This window comes from Serinus canaria, chromosome 10 (assembly GCF_022539315.1).
Source record: "Serinus canaria isolate serCan28SL12 chromosome 10, serCan2020, whole genome shotgun sequence".
NCBI lineage: Eukaryota > Metazoa > Chordata > Aves > Passeriformes > Fringillidae > Serinus > Serinus canaria.
In genome coordinates this window covers 10,006,004-10,032,901 of record NC_066324.1, presented here as the reverse complement: position 1 = coordinate 10,032,901, position 26,898 = coordinate 10,006,004, and the positions used below count along the sequence as shown (strand labels likewise).

Here is a 26,898-nt window from a genome sequence, read left to right as displayed (position 1 = left end):
CTACCCTGCCGAAGAGCAGCACTCCCAACCAATTTGGTGTCATGTGCAAACTGACTGACGGTGCACTTCATCCCCTCATCCAGATCCTCAATAAAGATATTAAACTGCCCAGAAGAAATACTTCTTCATAAGCATAGTTAATATTCTGGGTTATATTAATATATGGTAAAAAGCAGTTAATTTCATCTGCTATAAAAATGCCAGATGCATCATCACTGAAAAGACGTGATCAATATGATTAATTCCTTGAAATTCTCACTGCATCTTTATTTCCATGGCTTGGACTGTAGAACTGTGCTAATTAACCCTCTCTGTAAGCCAGATTTATGTCCATATTGGTGTACAATAATTTCACTTAATATAAAACACTGATTTTCAGCCACTGCAGCTTTGTTCACTCTCCTATCCATCTAAATTTGCCAAGGACAGATTATAATTAAAATCTGGAACCATGATGCCTGATCTTTACTTTTTTTCCCACTGAGCTTGTCTCTCCAAGCCACACCTCTGAAGCCTTCTGTGCACTGTGAGGCTGTGCCTGTTCTGTGGGGATGATTCCAAGCTTCTGCCCATGCAGCATGAAGGGCCTTGCTGTGGAGCAGTCATAGCTCTGACTTGATATTCACTGCTCCAGGATGGAGATGTCTTTGGCTCCCATTGCAAATGCTTCAGCCGTTCCAGATCCCCTTCCTTTATTCTCCAAGATTACACAGCAACATCACATGCCCTGTGCTTTGAACCCTTTCCAGCTTTTTGAACTGTCACTCAGTGATGGAACTTCCTGGGGACACAAATGGCTTTACTGATGGCCCTTCACCGTGGAAGGGAGAACACTGGAATAAACTGAGTGTGATTGAAGTGTTCCCAATTTCAGTTAGGCTGGCAGTCTTATGCAGTGTCTGCACTTTTCATTTGTTCTTGCTTCAGTGCTAATACAAGAGTAAATTCCAATGTAGACATGATGAAGGAGAGGTCCTTTATGCACCTCCAGGGCTTTAGTAAAAAGCTTTGTGTTTTAAAACTTAATAAGGTTCAACAATTCAGCATTAAATGCCAGAATGAATGGCTCTATTTTCCATACTGCATATTTTCTATCAGGTTATCCTGCTTTTAAACCTGGGTATCACTGTAGATGCTTCCAAGTGAATCTGAATTATTATTATCTGGTAAAAAAAAAGTTTGCTTCTCAGCAAATTGTCCTAGATGAGTATCTTTTCCCCTTGTACAAAATATGGAGTAATAATTGCTTATTCTGACAAAAGGAGAAACCAGACAGGTGGTATGCACAGATACCTTATCACAAGTCTGAAGATGGTTTTCATACTGCAGTTTACCCAATTGCTATATAAATAATTTAATATATAAATTTAAAATCTCCTGAAGTTGAATGAATGCCTTTTTTTTTTTTTTTTTTTTTGTTGCAGTACCTTTTCATCTGGGTGTTTCTGCTTGTCTCAGTAGAGGAATCATTGATAAAACATTTAAGAAAATGTTTCTTGAACATGAAGAAATTGTGCAATGGCAAAGGCATTCCTGTATAAAAGAGAAGAAAGGATAATAGATATCTAATAATCACTTGCTGGGTGCTGAGGAACAGCACAGGCAAACAGTAGTCAGTTGTGCCCTTCAGTGAGACCAGAAGGGTTTGAGTCATGACTCTGCAAGGAGTGCTTTGAAATGAAGTCTCAGAGCTATGCACAAGCTTCAAAACAAATAATCTCTCTGCTCATGTGTGACATCATGCCTCCAAGGTACAGGGGTCCCAGGGGTGCTGTTAAATGATAGCAGGATGGAGTGCAGCTTGTCCTGACATGATGTTTAGATGCTGAAAACAAGCTTTCAAATTGCTGCCACGTCCCTGTGCATCCCTGTGCTGCTGGTTCAGAACAAAGGAATGGCCAGGGAACCCAGAGTCACTAAGCAAAGTAGCTTTGAGGCTTCTAAATATATGAAAATCTATGAATACCTGTGGAGTCTTGGATCTTCAAGCTCTGCCTCTGGTTTAACAGTAAATGTTAGGCCAGGAGACAGTCTTTTGGTCTTCTCATGTTCCACTTTTCCCCCTCTCTTCCAGCTTCTTTGCTTCCATTTTTTCTTTCATTTGCTAGGGGTCTTTGATTTAGCTTCCACTGGCTGAACATCTCCCTCAAACACACAGCCACAATGCTGGGACTAAACCCTGCCTTTCAAACTGACTCTTGCTGCTTACTGCAGCTTTTACCACAAGAAAATATTTTTCTTTCTGACTCAAAGTGAGCCTGGAGAAATATCTTATAATGGCCGAAAGCCTTACATTGGTATCCGCAGGCAGAAGAAGAATACAAACAGTTAACTGAAATAGCTTGTGAGCACTGCAGTGCTGCTAGGGCAGTGGGAATATGTGTGCAAGGTCTTTGGTACTGTACTCCCACATGCAAAATGAAGTCGGGAGTGTTCCCAGGCACCTCTGCCTTTGAGGTTATGTTAGCAAGCAAAAGCAGCTGGGGACACTTGTTGAAATTTGAATCTGCCTTTTCTTGGTTTGCTTGCTCCCCCCGTCGAGTGGCAGGAGTCATTGCTAGAGCTGAAACTCATCTTAGTTCAGCCCATGGTACTTAACAGAAATCACTTCATCCTTTTATTACAGAAGTAGTGAAACAGTGCACTTACGCATACAATTTTCAAAAGGAAGCAAGAAAGGTGATTCCTCTTTGAAACAAAAGGAGGAATTCAGCCAGTGTGTAATTATTCAAGTGAGAAGTTGGTCTTTTCTGTATTTAATATACCAGAGTGGTATTTGCTGTAAATCCTTCCCCAGAGTTCATTACATTAGCTCTTAGCTCAACCTGAGCATGCTGAGTGCCAAGTTCATCATGCAGCATGTTTTATCACCAAGGAGAATGACGTCAACCTGGTGATCCTGCAGCTCCCCAGCTCGGGGGAGGAGGTGTGGCTTTGTCTTCAGCCTAAAGATAAAATGGAATATGTTTGATGAGATTTTCATGGTATTTGCAGTGTAAAGTGTGTGAGGAATGTTGCTTTTTACCTCCAGAAAGAACTGTCCCTTCTTGCCTTAAAAAAAAAACCCAAAAAACCTCAAAAGTTAATTTGCTTGTAATATTATTCTACACAGAAAATTAAATTTCTCCTTTATAGATCCCTAAGCTTTACAAGCAGACCCACAGAGCCACAGGTGGGTGAAATGAGCTACAGGGAAGCACAGGGGCTTGTGGGCATCCACACCAGGGCAATCCCTGGCCTAGTCCCAGGGCTGCCTGCCTGCTGCTGAGGGCTCTGGTGAGAATCCTGCCCAAAAATGGGAAGAGAAATGTAGAAAGCAGGTGCTTTCATAATGGTTTGTCTCCGGTGTTTTTCACAGATACTGGTCAGAGCTCCTGAGATGCCAGAGCTTCGTCCTTCAGCCGCACTGTGTGCCAGGCTCGGTGAGACTCGCGGCAGAGCCAAACGGCATCGGCGGGCACGGAGTCACAGCGCTGTCTCTATGCCGGGCAGTGCCGGCTGTTTGACACTCGGTTACCGGGCAGTGCGGCTGTTTGACACTCGGTTACTGGGCGGTGCGGCTGTTTGACACTCGGTTACCGGGCAGTGTGGCTGTTTGACACTCGGTTACTGGGCGGTGCAGCTGTTTGACACTCCGTTACCGGGCAGTGCGGCTGTTTGACACTCGGTTACTGGGCGGTGCAGCTGTTTGACACTCCGTTACCGGGCAGTGCGGCTGTTTGACACTCGGTTACCGATTGGTGCGGCTGTTTGACACTCGGTTACCGGGCAGTGTGACTGTTTGACACTCAGTTACCGGGCGGTGTGACTGTTTGACACTCGGTTACCGGTTGGTGCGGCTGTTTGACACTCGATTACCAGGCGGTGCGGCTGTTTGACACTCGGTTACCGGGACGTGTGACTGTTTGACACTCGGTTACCGGTTGGTGTGGCTGTTTCACACTTGGTTACCAGGCAGTGCAGCTGTTTGACACTCGGTTACCGGGCAGTGTGGCTGTTTGACACTCGGTTACCGGGCAGTGTGACTGTTTGACACTCTCTTACCAGGCAGTGCGGCTGTTTCACGCTCTGTTACCATAAGTAAGGCAGACTGCAAGGATACAGCGTGAACGGGAGTGCTCAGGAGCAGGTGAGTCGCCCAGCCACCCCTCTGGGGCTGGGCCGGGAACGGCGGGTAACATCAGACACGGCTCTTGGGGTTAATGAGGGGGAGAGATTGCAATTGCTGGTACACAGACAGTTGCCAGGACAGTGTGAGAGCCAAGTGAAGTGCTGTGAAGCACTCCTCTCCTGACAACCAAACCCTAAAAGCGAGTGGCCTCTCCCAGCCCCTCAAAATCCACGCTGGCAGACTCAGTGCCAATGTGCTGTCCCCTGTTATGACAGATCTCGGAGGAGGCAAGGTCAGAAAGCACAAAGTTTTAGCTGCTCTGTCATGCCAGGAACAAAAAAAAAGGCCAAAACACCAACCCACCGTCAAACCAAAAACCACCCAGAAACCCCAACAACAACAACAACAACAAAACAAACAACCCAAAGTCTTGCTTTAAAATAAGCTGTTCTAAATAAACAAGTGTTCTTTGAACCACAGCAGAGTACATACGTAACAATGTTTGTTAAGTAAATATCAGTGACATGTTTAAGTCTGGCTCAGTAGGTATTGGCAAAGTGATATTTGTGTTGTATTGTAACAAGCGTCAATCATGTTTGTAGAAGGTGGTCTGAAAAAAGGGACTTTGGATTTGGGGTTTTATTTCTTCCATCTGCCTACCAGTAGCCCCACTTTGGGACTTAAAAGTCCTTCCCAATGCATTGAATGTGGTGAAGTTATATTTACTTGCAGTGGCTTAGCTCTCTCCATAATCTGCCTTATGAGTGTTACTTCTTACCCCTGGATCCACTTCTTAGATTATTTTGTCATTCTGAAGAAAATGTGTCCTAAGCCTGATTGCAAATATATGGTCACATTATTATAGTGTGTACCTGAAATGCCACCTGAAGGCCCCAATCCTGCTGGTGGAGGGAGACCCAGGAGCTGTTGAGAGCTGGTGGCTCTCCCTCAGCCTTGCCAGGGCTGTGCAAGCAGCGGGTGTTATTCTCTGCTCTGCAGGATCAAGCACACACTATGGGAAGGAATGGAGGTGGACAAGCACAGCAGGTGCTGCACGGAACGGTGGCTGCTGGGAGCAACAATTCGGCTGTGTGTGGATGGAGTCATCAGTGGGGAAGCCGCTCCATGGCCCAGCAGGTAGGGCTCCAGTGGGTGCCGAGCTCGGCTTGGTCCGTAATGTCTCGGGAAAAGGCTGCGTTAGTGAGGCCAGGGCTGCGGGAATACAGCGCCCACTCCAAAGGGGATCTTCGAGCGGTGTCTCCCCGTCCGAGGCGCTGTCCCGGGACAGGCAGGGAAAGGAAAAAGGAGAGGAAGGAAGGAAGTAAGGAAGGTAGGCAGGCAGGCAGTGCCCGCCCTCTCCCCGCCCTCTGCCAGGGCGCTCCGACCAGGCCGCGCCCGCCCCGGGAAATGGCGGCTCCCCGAGGGGAGGTGGGCGAGCTCATGGCGGTGGGGCCCCGGCCCCGCTCCTCCTGCGGCGGGCTGAGGTGCCCGAGGGCGGCCGGCGGGCAGCGGGAGAGCTGGCGGAGCTCGGGCACGGCCTCCCGCGCTCGCTCGCACACGGAAAGGCCCCGTGGTCATGCGGCCGGAGCGGCTCCTGTGCCGTGGCGCCCAGGCCCGGGCTGCCCGCGGTTCTGCCCGTAAGCGCCGTGTCCCTTGCGGGAGCTGCCGCCGTGATGCCCGTCCCGCGGCGAGCCCCGGCCCTGCCCGGTGCGGGGCCCGTGAAGAGGCGCTCCCGCCCGGGGCCCAGGTAAGCGCTGCCCGCCGGGCCCGCTGCCGCCCGCGAGGGGATGCTCGTGGTGCTGGTGGTTTTGTGAAGTAGCCCGGGACCCACTAGCGCAGCCGTTCTGGGGCTGTTTAAGCCATAGCTTTGTGTCTGGATTCTATTTAGCTTTTATTTAGCTCCAGCTGTCGGATGAGCACCCTTTTGGAAGAGGGCACAGCCCCTTACAGCCATTTTGTGAAGCAGTTTATGTCTCAGTATCGCTTCCATCAGAGCAAGTAAAGCTTGAAAAGTAGGCCTGTTTGGAAAAGGTTTAAGTAAGGTGGGCTAGGACAGCTGAGTCCCAGTATATATTGGCAACTGCGCACACCACCATAAACGCGATGGAGAGAAAATTCAATAAAAAGGCAATGATGTGTTTTGGACTGGCCCAGGACTATGGTAGAGTGTGAACAGGAAGCAAAGCCTCACCTTTGAGGTCCCTGGTTGCTTTGCTGCGTGCTGCTAATGAGTAATATTGGTTACTGCTGGGAAACAGAGGTGGGCAGTAAAAAGATTAAACCGAGTTTGAAGATAGGAATAGGGAATTGCCTGCCTGGCTGAGTGGTTAGGCTCTGCTGTCTGCTTTAGGAGGGTTCAGTCTGTTCTGAGACTTTTCAGGAGTTTTTTGCGGAGGTTCATCTGGAGGACTAAGAAAGTGGAGCCAGTGGCACTATATTGACTCCACTGATACTATCCTCCTAAATTAAATGGTGGGAGAACAAGGCCTGTCTGTGAGATAAAAGTCAGGACCTACTTGATCTACCTACAATGTTTTAATGGCAGTGAGAGAGAGCAGGTTAAAAGTCACGTGTTTTTGTAGTGAAAGGTTAGATGTGTTTGTTTTAAATCTACATTAAATGTATTCCAGTTATTGCATTGTCTTTTGTATTTGTGCTTTTAACATGTGTCACCTGTTTAATTGCTCCCAGGCCCTTTGTTCCCGGCTCCAGCACTGGGTGAGGAGGGACATTGGACATGCCTTGGATGACGGTAAAAAAACCTGTTTTCAGCCTCAGAAACCTGTGTGAAACCAGGTTCTGAAAGGGCTTCACGTGATGCCCTCCAGTGGCAATAATGTGAATTTGAAATCACAGGGAATTGGGCAAAGGGATCTTTCTGGCCTGAAGGGGTTTGGGCAGCCTTGGCAAAGTCCCCACTTAGCTGTTGGGGGTGTCCTGTGCTTTGGCAGTTCTGGTGCTGCAAGTCCTGCAGGGATGCATGGATCACTGCTGCACATGAGGACTGCCTGTGGGCTTCAGCTGCCCCAAACCAGAGCTTTCGGCATGAGCTTCTGTCCTTTGCAGAGGATGGATTTTACTGTGTAAAATGCTCATAAGGAAAAGGAACAAGGAGGAAATAGACCCAACAGATCTCAGGAAAAATGCAGCACATAATGTTAGAGACAAGGACAACTCGTTTTTTAACTGACTTTTGCCCTACCATATGATGTAGTTCAGCCAGAGTTCCTGTATACATGCCAGAGGTAAGAACTGGTTTTGCCTTATCTGAGATACCTTTCAATACAGAGTAATAGATCTCAGATCAGCACAGCTGTCCAAGGTGAGTGCTATACTCAGAGTTCCAATAAACTGAATATATCTGGTGAATAAACTGAATACAGAGACATACAGGTGTAAACTTACAGCTTAGTAGACCTCTGCAGTGGAAGTGGTGGCCTCCCAGTAAAGGATTTATATAGAGATTGTTCAGAGCAACAGCTGGTTCTAAGAAACACACATTGTCAAGTTTCCTTTGCTGTATAAATATTTAAGTGATGGGGTTTGGATTCTTAAGGGAGGGAAAGCTTGGGCTAGTGCCAACAGGTGAAACTTTTATTAAATAAGAGAAACGTACAAACTCATTTTCCTTACTGTTTTTAACCTAGAAGCCAATTATTGCATTTTTTTTTCTTTCTTTCAGATAGTTCTGTCACTGCCTTAGCAGTCCTGTGCCATGCCTGGTGATGACCATGGGGCCATTCTCCTGAGCAGCCTGCTCTGTACTCAGCCACTGGCAGCACAGCAATGGAGCTGTTTGGTACCTGTGTATGGAGTCCCACTGCAAGGGTATCTGAGCACCTCAGACACCCTTGTCTGGCTCAGAAAATCTGCACAGTCCAGCGAGAGGGTTGTGAAGTCCTGGGGACCTGCCAGTTCAGTTCACCAGCTGGAAAGTATTTTGCCAGGTTACAGCTATGGTTTAAACACTTGAGGTGAAAGCTGGTGGTGGATAGTGGAATCATGGGTTCACCAGCAGCCTTGGTACATTAGAGGCTCTCTATGGAGGTTCAGATGTCCTCATACCTCTGCTCTGATACCTGTGTGTTAGCTCTTTCAGGTATCTACTTGAAAATAAGAGTGGGGCTCTCAGTTTTTGGCTGATAGGGGTAAAACATTCTACCACTGGGTAGAACCTGGACCTAGAGTCAGGGAGTACATTTTGAAGCAAAGAATGGTGCTATCTCAGTACTTCCATCCCCTGCACTGGAGCTGTACCCTAGAGCTGCTGTTCCCTGGGATGGCCATGCCAGCACCAGCAGGGCACACGTGGCCCCAAGCTGCTCTGCTCACTGGCAGACCAAACAACTGAAAGTCTCTGGCCTGCTTACAGCAGGTCTGACAAAGTGACCATAACAACCTTTTCTGCCCTGAAAATACCTTCAGTCCTGGTAGGTTAAGAAATGATGCTGTGCTGATATAGCTCAGTGTTGCTAAACCCATCTTCTGAGGCTTTGAAACAGATATCCAAGAGCAGCTGGTACTAATCACTGCTGTAGCAACATACTCAGCTCCTGTTTTTGTGGTTTCTAAAGGTCTGTTTTGGCAAGACTTTTAAAAAGTTATTTGAGAAAGAACAGACAAGCTTTTGACACACAGTTCTATGTAAAATCTCTTTAGTTTAGCCAACAGCATTTATTTTTAGAGACCCTGCGTATTGTAGAGGCCACTGCTTGTTCCTGGTGATTCCCTAGAATGGAAACTTGAACCAATGATTTTTGTAATGAATGTGCAATAAATCTGTGGAAAAGCTTCTCTGTTAATGACTCTTGATTGAGTTCAGGTAGTTTTGACATACAGAGTCCTTCCAGCCTCACTGGACACCCACAGCTTCTAGGGCACAGCATGGAGTGGAATTCTTCCATGCTGAGGGGGAGAACAGATCTGTGAGTGTGGAGGGAGGGTATACCCAAGTGGAGATGAGCTAAAAAGAAGCAGCTAAAAATGTTGCTTTAGGTTTTCTGTAAGGACAACCAACCACTGCAAAAAGCCTGTCTATCTTTTTTTTCCCTGGGTGAAAGAATGAGAAGCATTCTGTAAAAATTTGGCCTAAATTTGAGACTGGAGTACAGGCTTGGGTATTCCAGAAAGCCCCACTGGGTATGTAGGCACAAACATTTCACACACAGGGGAGGCGTATTTGATTATCTTGTGTCAGTCACAACAAGAACACTTGATTGGGAGATCACTTCATGGCTGGAGTGTTTTCAGCTCCAGCAGCTGTACAGTGATTATGCCTTTTGCTATTTTTGTTTTTCTTTGAGTTTTTAGCTCTTGAATAGACTCAGGAGTAGAATTAATGATTGCTTTGGAACTGGGGAGTTCCCTAGGCTTCAGGTGGTGTTGGGGAAGCTGTGATCTAGCTGCCACTGCTGTGTGGTGACAGCATCACCTCTGAGTAGGAAGGTGTCCACGTCTAACAGGAATTCTGGGATGCTGGTGACTCTTGGTTGATCACAGTGGCTTTTTGCTAAGGTCCTTCCCAAGAGGATGTAAACTCCTAAGGGCTCAGGCTTGGCAGCTGGTTTGGGTCAGGGTCACTTTGCTCTTACCAGGGGGAAACAGCTGGTTCATAGGGAGTATGATGGTGCAGTTAATGCTGAAAGAAGGCATTGCTCAGAGCAGGTTAGCAGCTGCAGAACACAGGTTATGGCAGGGCAGTCCATGGGGGTGTTGTAATTCCAGTATGTATCCTTAAGATACCAGGTGTTTCCAGTGCAAAGCAAGGGTGGACATAATGCTGGAAGTGTGAGTTGAATGTGTGAAGGTGCTGGGCAATATCTGCATTGAAAAATGACAGTCTGCAGTTCTCATAGTCCAGCAGGATGCCAATCCTTCTGGGGGGAACAGTAATTCTGATGTCAGGTGTCATCCCACTGTGCAGGAATTCATACTTGTGCCTGCAGGTGAGAAAAACAAAAGAGCTGAAGGCACCCTGGCTCTCAAAGGGAAGCACTTTGTGCACACAGGTGCCCAGGTTGCTCATGAGAATCAAAGGCAGTGGTGTTAATGTGCCAGTGCCCAGGGGAGAGCCAGCAGTGCAGCTGAGGCAAGAGGGGAGCTGGCATTTCTGCAGGCAGGTGTGACACACTGCCATAGGTGGGGCAGAGATCAAAACCAGTTGGGTATAGCTGGTTTTAGCCAGATATGTAATTCTGGATGACATAGATCTATTATTCTCTGTCTTCTCACTGAGGTTTTGGTAATGTTTTCACCTAAATTCTGCAACTCGGGTTTTATTCAGATTTGTTCCTGCAATTTCTTGTTTCAAGTAACGTCTCATTTCAATGAGACAATGGACCACAGAGATACCCTTCAGCTTGATTCACTAGCACCCTCTCAGAGTCAACAGAAATGGGTGCTTTGAAGATGCAAATCTGCCAGAACACCAGTTCTGAAGCAAGTGGGCAAAATAACCCATGTTGAATGCTTCTGAAACACCCTTAAAAAGCAGGAGGATTTGCATAAGCAGAATCCTTCCAACACCAGTTTACAGGGACAGCGGTGGAATGTCAGAGGCCCCAGTGCCTGGTCTGAGCTGATACAAAATCTCTGGCTTCTCCACTGCCCTGCCTGCAGGTGTGAGAGTTGTTCCTATCAGAGACCTGCAGCCTCCATAGCCCTTACCTTGAGGGTGTGATGATGTGCCTCATGCACCAGGATGAGTTGTTTGCCCCCAGGTGACCATGTCTCGGAGTGTTCTCAAAAGCCACACCAATTCTGTACTCTGTATCTTCCGTAACTTCCACCTCCCAGTAATGCTTTCCTGGAAATGGGATCAGACTGCCCAGGATTGCAATGCATCTGTGGGAGACAGACAGGAATATGTGTTTTGGCAGGGCCTCTCCATAATGCTCTTTACAGTGTTTAGATATGTTCAGGTATGTATGTGCCTGGACTTTACATAGCAAAGAACAAAAGTCACTTCTGCTGTCACCTTAGCAGTGCAGTGTGGATTTTTGACTCCAGTGAAATCCCCACACTGAGGAGCTGAAACTCAGCCTGCAGGTTTCTTTGTGACACCTGCCCTGTTTTTACTTGTGGGTACCTTTGTAGAAATGAGTGCCCTAGGCACTTCTAGGAAGATGGAGAGCAGCATCCCACAGTGCCTGGGTTTTCTGGGAAAGTTAATGCTTGTTAGCAAAGAGAGTGCTCTAGTGAACTCCAGCATAGCAGAGGAAAAAAGTACAGGTTTTGCATTTTCTTCCCCAACAGCCCAGGGCTTTGAACGTCACTCACCATTGGAACTGAGCACTGTAACAGCATGAAGTTCCTGGGGCAGCTGGAGAGGAGGGAACCTGTCTACACTGGTTCCCTCTGTGTTTGGAGAGATTAGGAAGAATTGAACACAGTAGGAGAACTTGTAATATGCTGGGTACCTGGGCCATGAAATGTATGATAGGAACTATGCAGAAAATAACTCTTTTGAAAGTTGTGTAGTAGAGACAAAGATAGTGTACTACAGAGAGACCCTTCAGCTTGATTTACAGGAACAGTCTTGAAATAAAGGAACTGGGTGCCTTGAAGATGGAAGTCTGCAAAAACACAGGTTATAAAGCAAGAAAATTGGGCAAAATAACCCACTTCAAATGCTTCTGAAACACTTAGGAGAGCAAGCTGAGTCCTGTAAGCTTACACCTCAGCTTTTTCTTAGGAAAATACACGGTGTATTAGCTGTCATTGTCAAGGGAGACAGCAGGTTTCAAACACACACAACTTTTATGTTTCTAAGGTAGTGTGTAAAGTTGTAAGTTACAAAGGAAAAGGATGTTGCTGGCAGACACTGAGGTCTCCTAGGCAATGCTGAGGAGCTGCACTCATCATTTGGAGGGCCTGTTGTGTGAGGATGGGCATGCACAGCACAATAGCTGTACTCTGCTTCTGCAGCTGCACTTGCTTAGAGCAAGTGTACAGTTCATTGCAAGTGCATTTAAATGTCTTGGGAACAACTTAAAGGCTGCTGGAATCAGAACTCAGAGGGGCTGTGTTGCTACAGCTCAAGAAGGAAAAGGAACAATGCAAAATGGATGGGTAAACACCTGTGAACAAAACATGACCATAGTAATGAGAGCTGCAAAGCCACTAGGCAAGATTGAGCTGCACTGAAGAAGCAGTTTGGAAATACATCAAATACATCAACCACCCAAACTTAAAACTTAGAACTTCAGAAAGAAGAGTTTGCCATGTAATTTCCTTGGGAGCTTTTTTTTTTTTTTTTTTTTTTTTTTTTTTTCTTTTCTTTTTTCATATCTTGGTTTGAAGGAGATTTGTGAAAGTTCATAGTGGTTCCAAAACCTCAGTCTTTGAAGAAGATAGAAGATGAGTGCCAGCCCTGGCTGTTTATGTGAAACATCAAAGCATCCCATAGAAGTGGGATGAAATCCCATTTAAGATTACCATGATGAATTTAATGAAAAGGATCACCAATCTCCCATCTCTTTTCTACCAAGCCCTCTAGTAGCACTGCATTTCCATGGAGGGAATAAATTGTAGACTTGTATTATCCTGCAATGCCTGTCCTAGTTATGTGGTGTTTCTGTGGTTTTGACTGGAAATATGCATTTTGGCAAGATTAGTCTCTCACTTCAATGGCAAAGGGCCTAATTCTTTTTGAAAGTAATACCTGTTGGTCCAAATAGTATCAGTTATGTCTTTGAGCAAGAGGTAAGTTTTCAGATCCCTCTCCTTTCCTTAGCATTTGTTATGGCACCTAAATACCTGTTCAAATTTAGCTCGGTGTGCCAGACATGTAAGTAGGCTTGTGCATAATTGTGGCTGCTGTATCTGTAATCCTATTTAAGAACTTGCATTAATTTCCAAGTTCCAAAGAGCAGCTGGAGAGAGAGATTTCAACTCAAAAAATTAATCAGAGCTGCTGAAAGCCTCATTAGACATTTCCTGGCATCTGTTAAAAGAACCAAAGAAACTGAAATGCCCCTATATACCTTGTAAAGCTGTTATCATAGACAGGCAGATCACACTCTGGGTTTTCCAGTTCATCACATGAAATGGTAAATCCATCATCTAGAATTGCCAGTAAAGGATGGGCTGTGTCCTCATTAAGGTAGAAGCAGGTGCCTGCAAGAGAAAATGCCTAAGGATAACTCCAGTATCTCCTTATGACATTAGAATTGCAGCAAGGGTGTGATGAAATGTTATTTGGATGCACAAAAAGATTCACCAATGCTCTAGAAAGAATTTGTGGCTGGCATTGAGAAGACAAGATCATGTTTTTTAAATTTTTCTAATAAATGGCTGTTTTACAGCTTAACACTGTTTAGTTTCAGCCTTGTGAAAAGAAGGAGATTTAGCCTGGTTTTGAACCTACCAGGGCTCAAAGCTGCAGGCATTGTGCAGGAAGCAGCTATTCAGAGATGAGGAGTTCTCCCTGCAATGTACTGTCTGGTTTCAAGTAATCTATTTTTAATCACTGAAATGAGAAGGGGGGCTTAAAGGACTCTCCGTGGCCTCACTCATCCCCATAAATGCTGGGCAGTTTGAAGAGAAAGGATCCCTCATGCTTCAGCACCTCCCTTGACAGACCAGCCCTCAGAGAGGTAAGTCCAGCCCAGGATAAAAGTGCTTCTGCCTTTCTTCCTGCAGAGACTTCACAGAGCAGGTCTGACACACTGGGGCCTGAGGAGCAGCCACTGTTGGCACAGCTGCTGTTTGTAGTTGCTGCTTGTTTATCCACCCCAGAAGGGATCAAAGGCCATTCACAGTGCTGGAGGTGGGTTCTTGCAGCCGACAGATCAATTTGCATCAGCTGTTTGCATAATGTAGACTCCGAGAAGATTAATCTCCCCGTGGTAATCCCAAATGAAATCATTATAATCAAACTGCAAGTTACTTCATTGCCAATACAATACAAACAATGACAGGGCAATTACAGGCATGTGCTGCTGAAAACAAACACATGCTGTGCAAACAGAATGGGCAATTTCAAATATTGAGTTTGATTTAAGCAGTTGGAAGACACACAAACGATGGTAACACAATGACAGTTTTCCTGTCAAGAGATTTGAAGGATGAGCATTTCTTTTCTGTGGTGTCACTGCTGTGTGGAAGACAGGTTTTTTACTAAAAGATAACTTTGTGTGGTCATCTTGCTGAATAAATACAATTTTCAAATGTCTCACAGAAGGTGAGGGCAGAAGAGACACAGGTAAGGTGTGAGTGGCATGGGAGATTTGAGATGAGCAGTGAAGTTGTAGCAGTGATGAAGGTGAGCAGTGATGTCTGCTAAATGGCTCTGGAAAGTGCTGTCTCAGCTATAATTTCCAGCAGCAGCTTCATTACATGGTAATCTCTGAAGTAAAATCACACTACAGCTTTCCTCATTGGTGTGTCAGTACTTTGCAGGCTGCAATACGTGGGTGTTGAGTTGACACTCTTTTAAAATGTTTAGAAATTAGTAACTTTCAAGTACCAAATGCACCAGACAGCAATACTATAAATTACAGAGCTAAAGCAATGCACTTATTGTTACAAGGAGTTGTTTTTTTCATTCCTAAAAGGTTACCAGGTGTGTAATTAGATGTGAGAGATTAGGACCTGGTCCAGAGGCAATTGAAACCATCAGGAATCTTTCTGTCAAGACAATAGATGCTACAATGAGCTGCTGGAGTTGTTCCAAGCTGTACAGTACCTGTGGTGTGTATCAGGACAGGTTCACTTCTTTCACTAGAGCCACCCTGGTTTTGGGCTCTGACACAGATGTGATACTTTTGTGTTGGCTGGAGGTGAATTAGGACTTCACAGTTAGGGATCCCAACAATGGATCTACAGAAAACGAATCCATGGAAAATGACAGGGTAGAAAACAAAGGTTTGAAATTATTTTTCTGAGCAACAAGGAAGACATTATACTTCAACATGTCTTGTAACCAATCAACAATATTTTACCTTGTACAGTTTTCAGTAGCAGGGCAAGAGAGAGTCTGTCCCAGACTGCAGATTTTTACATCTGCTTCTGCCCTTTTCCCATACCCATAATTATCATATAGTAATTTTTGATTAACACTTTACAACTAGTTTTACCAAGAGGATTGTTTGTAAATGTAAATTCACCAGAAGGTCATGGGTCCTTTTTAATCCTATCTGATACCACGCAATTGAAATGGTTTCATCTCTACAGGCCATGGGCTCAATAGAAGAGTAACTCACTCAGTAATAAAATCATCATTTTCTTCATCTGTCAGCTTGGACAATTCAACTGTGTAGGAATCAACAGGGTTAATGTCTCTGGATTCCCAGCACACCAGTGCTGCATTTTCACAGCTTCGGATCTTTTTATTCTTTATGGTTGGTGGTGAAGGAGCTAAAAAGTAGGGAAAAGAACAGTTCTAAGCTGTTGCTAGAAGATGTTTGCAAAAAACATGCTTTGAAGACAAACAAAAAGAAAAATGTTATTTACTAATTCTGGGCAGGTAAAGAAACCTGCTTCCCCAATGGACAATAAACAGCAGGTAGAGTGATTAACAGTACTATTTAAAGACTTCATTTAGACTATGAAGGTCCCAGGAGAATTAAACAGAGAAGTAACATAAAGACTGATTACACAACTGTTTTCTATCATTAGTTTTATCTTTGTCATAAAGGTGCATCTCTTCTCTGCTCTGAGACGTCAAAGGCATCTGGAACAAACGCTTGAAGATCTCACACTGACTTGCTCAATCTGATGTCGATTTCACACAATGTCCTAGACTGAACTGCAGTTAAAAAGAACAGCATAACAGGTGAATCCACCAACTGCCTATAGGCCAATAAAAGGAGAGCTGGGATTCATCTGGCAGAACCAGGAAACTTGAACCTTATTCACAGCTGGTCTACATGCTTGCACTTAAGTTATTTTGTCTCTCTGCTTCTGTTTCTGCCACTCTAAAACAGGGATAGTTGGCATGACAGGCTCTCCAAATAAAGTAGGGACTTCCCATGCAGTCAAGTAGGCTTACATCAGAAGAAAGTGCCCAGAAAGCATTACTTGCAAAAAATTCAGAGATGATTTTGATTTTCACTATGAAGGTTACAAAGTTGTATGAACAAAATATTTTTACCTGTTACATAAACTGCTCTTTCACTTGGTGGACTGATACCGGAGGCATTTAAAGCACTGACCCAAAATTCATACTGTGTATTTGGCAACAGATCAGTAATGGTGCAGTATGTTTCTTTGACTTTTAGTGTATGCTCTGAAATGACAACAACAAAGCATTTACAGTGCCTTTACACACTTGCCCACTCCTCCCCAGAGCTGCATCACACAGTGGAGTTGGGGTGCATTGTTTAGGGTGCTGAGTTCAGGAGAGCTCCTTGTGGTCCACACCCTTTGATCAGCTGTCAGGCAGTTTCACAATGCCTTCCTCTAAAGCTGCATAAATCAGATGGGACAAGAGCTGAAGCTATTTTACTGCTCATTTCTCATTCATCATCTTATAAAATTCAGATAATCTGCTTTTCTTTCTCAACTGGCCACTGGCACTCCACTGGCTTCCACTTTTGAAGGTTCTACAAGAACAGTATTAGCAAGGCAATTTTGTCACAAGGCTGAGACATTTTGGTTCTGTGTTTTTTTGTGTGCCTGTGCATCTTAGGGAGTTACAGATATTATTAGCACTAAGATAAGCTGTAAAATCATCTGGGGGTTTCAGCTGGAGTGCTGATGATATGATGGTTTGCCCTTTCAAAATACTGTGCTTTGCATGGATGCAGCACATATTCTAACAAAGTGCCCACCCTCCAGAAATCCTTTTGACTCCATCCACTGTCCCCTTCTCATTCCTGCTATCCCTGCTGCTGTCTTTGCCCCTGTGATGGGTCCTGCTGCAGCTGGCAGCATGGCAGATCTGGCAGGGGAAGAGGGACAAAGCAGATGGTGGTGGCAGACAGAGTACACGAGGCATGCAGAGGCACTTTGGCATCAGCTGGTTTTGCCAGTGGAGGGCTGAGGTGTCCCTGAGGTGTCCCTGCCTCCTTACCTGCTTGTCCATCACTGTGCCTCTCATTGCTCACAGGTTGGTAGCACAGCTGGTAGCACTCCACAGTGTCATCCGAGAAGAGGCCCCAGCAAACTCTCAGCGAAGTGCCAGTTGCTGCATTGGGAGCCTGGGGATTGATCACAGGGGCACAAGGAGCTGCAGAGGAAAAAACAGGTCAGTTTTTGAATGTATAATCATGATTTGTTGTACCTCTCCTCCCACAAAGGTGTTTGCACAAAGCCTTGGCACTGAATAGGGTCATGTTCCTCCATTCCTCCCACATGGAGAAAAGTCAGGAGCTGACTCTGCAATTGCAGATAGTAATCAGGTCACTGGTGTGTGAGAACTAGTCTTGCTTCAAAACAAAGTCAAACCAATGAAATAAATAAAACTCAGCCTACCCCTTCTCCATAAACTCAGCCTCCCCTGCTCTGAGGGCTGCTCCAGTGAGCCCAACATCTGCCATGCCAGCACTGCTGCCAGCCACCCAGGGACCAGGGAAAATTTGTACAACAGGAGGGCATCAGCACAACCAAACAAGTACAAGTACAAGTACTGTGTTAAGAAATCACAGTATTGGGTGTAAAAAAAAAATAATGTTCTTTCTGACAATTTGTGATGCACCAGAAAATATTTAAAATTTAAGGTGTTTTTTTAGTTACTCAAAGTTTGTTTATGTTGTGCTGTTTCCTGTGGAAAAATGCTTGCTAAATAACAGAAGAATAAGTCACTGAAATTATCAAGAGAAGCTGTGTAAGTTATTTAAAGCAGTCTGGGGTTCCTCTCTATTTTGTTCAAGCAAGTACAAGGTAAGAAAAGTTATCACTGACTAAATGTGACCCCTCAGCAGAAGGGGGAAATCTTCAGGTAATGAGTCTTCTAGGAAGTCATCCAGCAAAAGCAAGGAAGTCCCAATTTAGCAGTAATTCTGGTAATTTTATATTGAAAACAAATGGAAAAAAATTCCAAAAATATCTTCCACTGTCCCTGTATATATAGGCAAATTAAAAAAAAAACCCAAACTAGAAGGAAAACTAGGGAAAAGTTAATTCTGCCTTTGCAGATCTCCTTTAAAAGAAGTAATGTTTAATACATATCCTTACTTAAATGTAAATAGGTATGAAATAATGATCAGTTAGGAAGAGTACCTGGAATAGCATTAATGGAGTTCATTAGTTGTTCAACTTCAGAGACATCTATGACCCGCTCTTCAAAGTCTGGCAGCGTTGAAAGCTCTAAATCCACTTCTTGCTTTAAGAATTCTTCTAGCCTGTAATTGTAGGGGAAAAAAAAAGCCTAATTGGAATTACCATAGTGTTGGAGGTATCTGTCTATGATGCCTACTTTTTAAGAGAATTGCAGACTCCAAATTAACATCTATTTCCTTAAAACATTATTTTCATAGCTGTACAAGCTCAGCCTCCTCTGCTTTATAGCTTGGAGATTCGTGGCCACCAGTGCCCCAAGATGCTAAAGAGAGCTGGCTGCTGCTGCTGGGCTGAGGGCCACCCTGGTGTGCCCTGCTCCTACAGAGAGCAGGGGAGTGGGGTGTGCCCAGCACCTCCCTGTGGGAAGCACCCCATTAGCTCCATAACTTCCATTATTTTGAATTTACACTATTACTAATTCATGACCTCGTGGCTCTAGGTGTTATACATCTGAAAGAAAGGAGTATCTTTTCTCTGTGTTTTCATGAACAGTAACAGTCAATTAAGAGGGTGGTTTTTGCCTATGATTTAGTGTGCCCTAAGACTTCTTCCATTTGCTTCAAGATTTTTCAGCATCTGTTCTGAGTTCCCACAGCTTGACTTTCTACCCCACTATATTAATGCATAAATAAGCCCGTTACAGTATATTTAGGGAGCTCAGTTTTAGTCTCATTTGGATCCAGAGTGGTTATTTCAAGAGCTTTAACAATCCTGTTTCTCAGTGAAATTACTTCCTTATGACTAAGCTGAAAACACTGATTTATTCAGCTCTAACTCTCCTTTCGGATTTCTTTAAATTGGATCCAAACAAGTGTTGAGGGTTAAGTTTCTTAGAGCAACTTTTTCTGATGCACTTTAAAACAAAAACACTAAATATTTCAATAGCTCTAGTGGCTTAGACAACATTTGTGTGCCTGAACAAAGTCCAGAAGATGCAAGCATCTCCAATAACCCATCCAATTAGCAGGAAGAAATGTGACACAAAATCCCAGACTGTGATACTACCTGTCAACCATGGTTACTGCTGCCTGTTGGAAAAAAAGGACAGAGTGTTAGAGGTAGAAAAGTCCAGAGTCAGACTACATCATGCTGTTAACCTGTCTTACACAAATTGCCCCAGATGCAATACTTGGAGTGAAGTAATTGGCTCTCACCCAACTCTGAGAACAAAGCCAGCCCCTTTTATTGAAATGGACAGATCTTGGCTGAATTTACAGAAAGATAATGAGCAATATCAGGTAGGCATCAGTGTCTGCCCATTGAGACTTTAGACCCATTCCTCCCTTGGCTGTCCAAAGTGTCAACAGATCCCTCACAAACAAAAACCAAAATCAGCTGGGCAAAAGAATTCATGAAATGATCTGTGCTGGAGGGAGTCTGAGTAGTGCATGTAACTGGAAGACAGATGTACAGTCCGGTGAGAAACCTAAGCCCCAGAGAGCTCAAGATCAACATTCACTTCTTGATGAATAATGGTTCTTAGGGCTGACATAAAACTGTTTACAAGCTAAGGAGAAAATAAGTTTATTCCAGAGATGCAGAGGAATAGGAAAAGTCAGCTCATGTGAAGAACTCAGCAGGCTGGAGTCATAGCAAACTGACCCACAGAAGTACACTGGTGTTATGAGATTTGTTTGTTGTCCAGTTCAGAAGTTACTGTCACTGTGCTACAGAAATGCTCCCACCCACCTTAGTCACAGGACAGCTCAGGTGAGAGCAATCACTTATCATCAGTGAAAATTCTGATTTTTTCTCCAATTAATTTTCTACCTGCCAAAGAAAAATATCTTCTTGACACCACCTCAAGAGTGGGATTTCATCCATCACTTTGCAGGAACTTTTGACATATTTCAGCTGAACTTTCCTCCAAAATGAGCAAGAAAAGGAAACATCTTCCCAAGTGATTAGATCAGTCTGCCTGCTGTGAGCCCAGAATAGAGCAAGAGAGCTGAGCCTGCACAAGGCAAGGAACACTAAGTGCTTCCAGAGTTTCCCCAGATAAGCATTTCAGCAAGATATCTTCTCTCTGAACCCCAGTGTGACTCACAAATGAATGAGCATCCAAATTGCAAACTTCTGCTTCTGCATTTTGCCCCCATTGTGTTGCCCTATGAAGTCAATGCCACCATGCCAAGAACCAGGAGCAGTGACAGCACCATGGACTGAGCATCCCAAATTGTCCTTAGCAATAAGGCTGCTTGGGACTTCTCAGACTTTGCAAGCAGCAAAAAGCACTTGGACAGTTAAAGCTCTTTACCTTCATAAATTCAGCTTTGTCATTTTCCAGGAAAAGCTCCTGCGTTTCATCTGTCAGCTCCTTGCAGGTGTCAAGATGTTTCCCACAACTGACCAGCTGCTCATACAGAGCTTCCAGCTTCTGCCTCTTCTCTTCTCCCAGTGCTTCCAGCTGCTCTTCATACTTCTGAGCAAGCACTTGCACTGCATCATTGTAATGCACCTCAAAGTTCTGCTCCTGCCTCCCAAAATTTTCCTGCAAGATATTTGAGGGTTTGTAGCTTGGCATCAAGCCTGATTCACAGGTCATGCAGAGGAAAATCTTACTCTGGTCTGCCTAAACTTCTCCTTGCCATAGAGGTAATATGTCATGATTTAATTCACAAAACTAGGACACGGTACCAGTACACAGAAGCTGTAATTTGATTTATGTGAAATTTAGGGGTTTACTCTGATCATTCAACCCCCACTGAAGCACAAAAGTGTTGGATTTTGTTCCAGACATAAGAGCAACAGAAATTACAGCGGGAACAATGATGTAAAGCAACCTAAACCCAGGGAGTACAACTAGGATATATCCTAGCCATAATCTCAGAAGCATTTCCACCAAGACAGTGAAGCACATCCTTCCATGAGAGAAACCATGGTAACTCAGTGGGATCCATGGATTGTGCTGAGGGAGCTCGGTAGCTAATGCTGGTATCCTCACTCACAGCTGGAGAAAGCATTTGGAAGGAAAATTTAAGGAGCAGGCAAGTCAAGAAGCAGTCCCAGCAGCTGCTCACTCTTCAGGCACTGATGTCCTCCTGTGCCACATGCAGCAGAGAAAAGACTGCAGTGCCTTGAGTTATTGCTTCAGTTTGAACTTGCTGCCAGCTGACCCCCTTCCCATGGGGCCAAGTTGACAGCCCAGTGGGAGCACAGCTCTTGAAGACATCAGCTTGAAGCAGCTGATCCAAGGATTTGCCTGGATCTGATACTTCTGTGAATGAAATTGAGGGAACACCAGGGCTACACTCTGGATGGACTAGTTAGATCACAGCTCTTTGGCCATTTAAAGCTAAGATGACCTGAGTGGGGGTCACTTTATTTCTGGATGCAAACTTCTGTGCAAATTATAAATGTTCTTTTACTAGCCCACTTAAAAAAATCTTTAGCATGAGTTTTCCTGAGTACTTCAGTCTAGACAAACCCCAAGATAACTGTGTTCTGTTACTGTAAGTACTCACCTCATTAACAACTGAAGACTATGAATGCCAGTATGACTGTCAAAACTGTTTAACCCCACTACCATAAAGTTAGCCCAAGAGAAAATGCCTTACCTCTACAGTGATGAAGATTTCCTCCAAATGGCTGGCAACATTTTCCATCTGAGCAATCTGTTCTTCCAACTTGCACATGTTTTTATGGATCTCCTCCTACAAAACACCCAGTGTGATTCTTACTCTGTCTGAAAACTGTTCTAGAGGTGCCACAGTACACCTGTGTTACTCTCACCTTTTCACTTTCCACAGCGCTGGGGAGCTGAGCAACCTCGTGATCCTTGTGGTCACCAAACAGTTTGTCAAAAGCTCGGATTGGTATCTTGCAGGTGGAACAAAAAACATCTGCTGCTTCTGCCTCTTCCTCCTCCTCCTCCTCCTCCTCCTCACTGACAGCCTGACTGTTCCACTCATCTGACACGCCTCCACTGCTTAGACCCCCTCTGGACCATATGCTGCTCTCAGCCTCATCATCTGCTCTGGCTTTGCTCTGATTTTCACCTTGAGAAGCCTCATCAGGAAGTCCTTGTTGCTTTGTGCTTTGACTTGAATCTCTCACTGAAGAGCTGCTTTTTGATATGTTATATATGGAGTCTTGTGATCCTGCTTTTTCTGTGTGAGCTGGTGACCATCTGCTCTCCACCTTCTCCAGATGTCCTCCAAGAAGCTCAAGCTCTTTTTCTCTATCCTCATCAAGTCCATACATCTTAGCCAACTCTGCAACTTCCTTTTCCAAGTCATAGCCAACTTCCTGTGGGCACTGAACTTTTTCACTACTCAGTGCAGATTCCCTTCTCGTATCCCCCAGAGATCTGTCTCCTCGACCAGAGGGCTCTTCAGGAAAGATATCAAACCTCTCCTTTGATCCATAAAGATCCATGTGATAAAAGATCAGCCCTTCAGTCTCAGTGTCACTCGGCTCTGGGACTGGTGGGGAAGCTGAATGATGTCGTGACTGGCCTCTAGTCTCATAGTCTCTCGTGCTGCCAGATCTGGATGACATTGGTATCCTCAGGGAGGCTTTTGAGATGATGAGACTCAAGCTTGTAAAAGACAAGAAAGAGCTTTAGCTACATACTTAGATATCAGGATTGAGTTTTTCTTGCTTAAAAGTATATGGATAGAATAGATTTGGCTGAGGACTGCTCAGGTCCTGGAGGTAGGCATAGGAAACACCAAAATCAGTTGCTTCATTACCTAGGTAAAGGCTTCTGAAGGGAAGCCACAGGAAGCTTGTTTTCTTCTCACCTCAGTGAAAAGCACAGCAGAGAGCTGTCTCTGGTGTGCATCCTCTTTTCTGAGTACCTCATCTGTGACCCTGATGCCTGATTTCCAAACTGTAGAGCAGTCCTGTCCTCAAATAAACACTGTGACTGTGCTTCAGGCACAGTTAGTGGTGTTCTGTGCAATTGGAAATGGCCCAGTTTGAAGCCTGCTCACTCTTCAGCTGCTGTCAAGCATGTTTTCTGAACTGTCAGTCAGGCATAATGCAGAATGTCCTCTGTTGTGACCACTGATGCCACAGAACACACTAGTAAACGCCCTGGAAAGTCCTGTTCTGTATTTTTCAAGTTGCCATTCTTAATACTGAAACTTGAGGTCTTGGGTCCTCTCTAAAAAATATCACAGAGAAAACATGCTGCCCTTTGGGGCTTTTCATGTGCTGTGGAAAACACACATTTTAACATATAAAGCATCCAGTAACTAGGGAGCAAGGCATGCCATTGACCTCTGGACTGAGAGATGCCTGCTCTGACTCAAACCTTGCACATTTTCTCTGTTCTGTGCAAGGAGGGAGGTGTGAAAAGAGCATGTGCAGATGACATGCAAAGCTGTATGATAAAGCAGATGCATGTGGGATAACATTAAAAGTGCAAAGGCAAATTTAATGCTGATTCCCAAGCCCACTCTTTCCAATCAGCCTGTATTAACAGCAATGAGATAATGCCAGTAGAGTCAGAGCTCTCTCTGAGCTGAAACGTCCCCACAGCCCTTCCTGCTCACCAGCATGAATGGAATCATAGCTACAAAACTACTCAGATCAATTTTATCAGCAGTTTAGTACCACAAGCCAAAGACTTCATGGAAAGATTTCAGCTGAATATCAATTAATCTGTAGTTACATCTAGTCCTAGGTAAGTGAAGCATATGAAAGCTTTAAAATCGCTTTCTTACAGAAGAAAAAAAGCCAAAAGATCGGTCAGACATCAGAGTTACCAGGCCTTCTGGATAAGCTTTCACATAAGTTTGCTTTCAAACTACTATGTATGGTCTTTTATAGTTTTGAGTAGTTGCTATTACCTCAAATTTATTTCATCAATATTTTAATAATTTTCCTAAGAAATGCTTAGCTAACAGAATCAACAGAATCAGTGACTTTGTAGAAAGCAACTTCCCAAACCAGTGAAAAATACTGAGACATTTTGCACTCTCTGGTTTTATATCCCTGACTGAGTCCAGCCCGACAAATGTGTAAGAAAACCCACACAGAAGTTCATAGTTTGTCTTCTGGCTCTGCAGACATGGGTGTGGATTCTACAGTTAGCAATATCCTACTACGGACAAAAAGTTAGGCAGAAATACTATTTACACTGAAGGCAATAAAATAAATCATGCAAATTCTAACATTTTAAACAGAGAAAAGGTCTTAACACATACCAGAAAATGTTGCCTGGCTCCCGCAAAGACTTTTCTCCCCATAATTAAAACAATAAGACTTGATTTAGACGCTACTACTAATTAGAAAAGTGAATTAACATTTATTTTTCCTACTAAAATGAAATGAAATAAATTAAATTTAGCATAATTAAGCTTGTCTGCAATCCTGCTGCCTAAATAAGATTTTCAGATGATTGCTTAGTGTTTGCTTGCTTTGCAGGCACAGATAAAATTACATGAAGCACGTTTAGATCTGTGACCATCAGATATCACACATACATAACAAAGAATGTTACTACCTAAAAACTTGCCTTCTATCTTAAGACGTCATAAATTCTTCTGATAGCTCAGATGGCATCAAAGTTAACTTCTATTCCCCCTAGTAAAAATTAATTCACACGAAAGCAATTCCTTGCCACTTTCCTATAACTGCAGCTGGGAGACTTATTGCAGTAACTTTACCCTGCCTCTCTGCTCAGATAGGGGCATGCCAGCAATGAGCAATGGCACAAATATAGATGTGCCCTGGCTGTCCTTCAGCAGTGTGCTGCTTGAGTGTCACCAGGATGAATGTCACACACTGAGAACAGGCTCTGAAGTACTTAGAACGGCTACAGAGAGCCCTCAGGAAAGCCAGAGTACCCTCTCACTTTTGGAGGTGGTATTAATAAACACTGCAGAGTGCATTCACTGCCTCTGAGCGTGATTTCCAAGGCTGGGGCATTAGGCAGAGTGTCCTGTGTGGGATACTCAAAACATGTAAACAACTCACATGGCTGGACATGTGTTTACAGAGTTGCACAACTTAATGGAAGTACCTGTTCTGTTCTCTGCAAACACTTACTGGTTAAGTCCTCCCCCTCGAATTAGCAGGAGCTTTTCTATGGGGCTGAGTTGGAACCATGATCACATATTAGAAAAAAAAAAAAAGAAGAAAATTTAGAGTTTAGGAAAAAACCCCATACCATTAGTTATGCTTATTATATATATCCATACACCCTGTGTGTGTATGCCAGACGTCTGGAAAGCAAATTATGGTGAAGAAAGTGAACAAGGGCCCCACTAGGGAGGTTTTCAAAGGAACATATATCCCTGTAGTCTGTGCTCAGTAGGGGTCCACCTGATAGAATACAGTGTGTGTATTACCACTGATTATTGTGACTGCTGTAGCACTGGAGCTTTGTGAATCTGCTCAAAACCACAGCTGCCCAGCACACTCAGGCTGCTGCTTGTGAATGTGCTACTAAGCCAGCCCTGCTGGCAGTAGATTTTTAAGCACATTTGAGAATGTTGAATTATATATGGCTTGAGCTTGGGGGACGCCACAAGGGACAATGTCTATTAGATCTTGACACAGCTCTGCTTTTTCCTCCTTTTCCAATTATCTTGGTGTCATTTCCTCACTTTTCTAGCAGTGCAATTGTTTGCTGTTTGGTGAGGAATCACAAGTTAATTGCCCATGTAGGCACGATCTCATTACTGCTAGCAGTGCTTCTATCATCTGTGAGATTAGAGCAGAAGTGTTTTCACACAAGTGACGCAGCCCTTGCTGAAATGTTAACATTTATGCTGTCTGACAGATTTGATTAATTTTTCAACCGAGAGCTTATTTTTGCTTTGTGTTAAGCTACACTATCTTAGAGGTCTTAATTTCTAAAAAAATTAGCGGTACTTTGCTTCCAAAGTCTGGAATATAACATTTGATGGACAGTGAATTACATTCTGCCTCGGACACAGGGCCTGAATAAGAGAGCAGTGACACTGCTCTTGTTCCATCACCCCGCTGCTCTCGCTCCCCTCAGTGCCCTTGAGGCAGCACTTGGGTGGCATTTATACAAAGCACGGTGACCTCGGGCTGAGCTGGGTGTCAGGACGAGCACCCTGGGCTGTTTGTGGGCACAGGGCCCCAGGGCTCAGGCTCAAGGCAGTGTGGGGTTTGCTTGGTGTTGTAGAATGCAACAACTTGTGGACTTTTGCAAGGAACGATGGCTGGGAGGAAAGCTGCCCCTCAGGCAGCGGCTCAGACGCGGGGCTGTGTGTGCCCTGCTCCCTGCCCGCCACTCCTCACAGGAACAGCGGCTTATTTCACAAAGCTCTCTCCTGCCAGCACCTGAAGGAAACACACAGGGGAGATGCAGCAAGATTATTTGCAAGAGCATGTACTGACAGGACAAGGGGAATGGGTTCAAATTGAGAGTAGTTTTAGATTACATATTGGGAAGAAATTCTTTACTGTGAGGGTGGTGAGGCCCTGGCCTGGTTGCCCAGGGACGGTGTGGAGGCTCACTCCCTGCAGGTGCTCAAGGCTAGGCTGGATGAAGCTGTGAGCAAACTGGCCTGCTGGAAGGAGTCCGTGCCCATGGCAGAGGGGTGGGAACGTGATCTTCGGGGTCATCTCCCAACACCACT

At 44.6% G+C, this 26,898-nt stretch overlaps 2 protein-coding genes and 1 non-coding gene across 7 annotated transcripts in view; 2 read left to right on the top strand and 1 right to left on the bottom strand.

Annotated features, from left to right (window-relative positions):
- The window catches only part of PDE8A (phosphodiesterase 8A), a 148,324-nt gene extending 139,419 nt beyond the window's left edge, over positions 1-8,905 (top strand). For 4 of the 5 annotated variants that reach the window (XM_009089962.4, XM_030228349.2, XM_030228348.2 and 1 more), the window contains 5 exons: positions 3,359-3,422; positions 4,048-4,129; positions 5,111-5,248; positions 6,803-6,863; positions 7,794-8,905. The gene's annotated coding sequence lies outside the window, so the exon portion shown is untranslated. Of the gene's footprint in view, positions 1-1,424; positions 1,752-3,358; positions 3,423-4,047; positions 4,130-5,110; positions 5,249-6,802; positions 6,864-7,793 lie in introns of all 5 variants that reach the window. The other variant, XM_018913891.3, reaches the window with a different exon arrangement.
- LOC115484178 (small Cajal body-specific RNA 15) lies at positions 6,513-6,644 on the top strand. The gene has a single exon (XR_003944912.1). It is a non-coding gene; the product is annotated as a small Cajal body-specific RNA 15 (non-coding RNA).
- FSD2 (fibronectin type III and SPRY domain containing 2) lies at positions 8,219-22,834 on the bottom strand. Its single transcript, XM_009089963.4, has 12 exons — positions 22,067-22,834; positions 21,892-21,987; positions 20,592-20,825; positions 19,340-19,362; positions 18,275-18,396; positions 17,127-17,282; positions 16,206-16,340; positions 15,316-15,469; positions 14,799-14,932; positions 13,096-13,228; positions 10,778-10,954; positions 8,219-10,050 (listed from the first exon to the last, which is right to left on the bottom strand). Exons 1-12 carry the CDS (start codon positions 22,832-22,834, stop codon positions 9,798-9,800), a joined length of 2,385 nt encoding a protein of 794 aa, XP_009088211.3. The 3' UTR covers positions 8,219-9,797.
- Between the last annotated feature and the right edge of the window lie 4,064 nt (positions 22,835-26,898).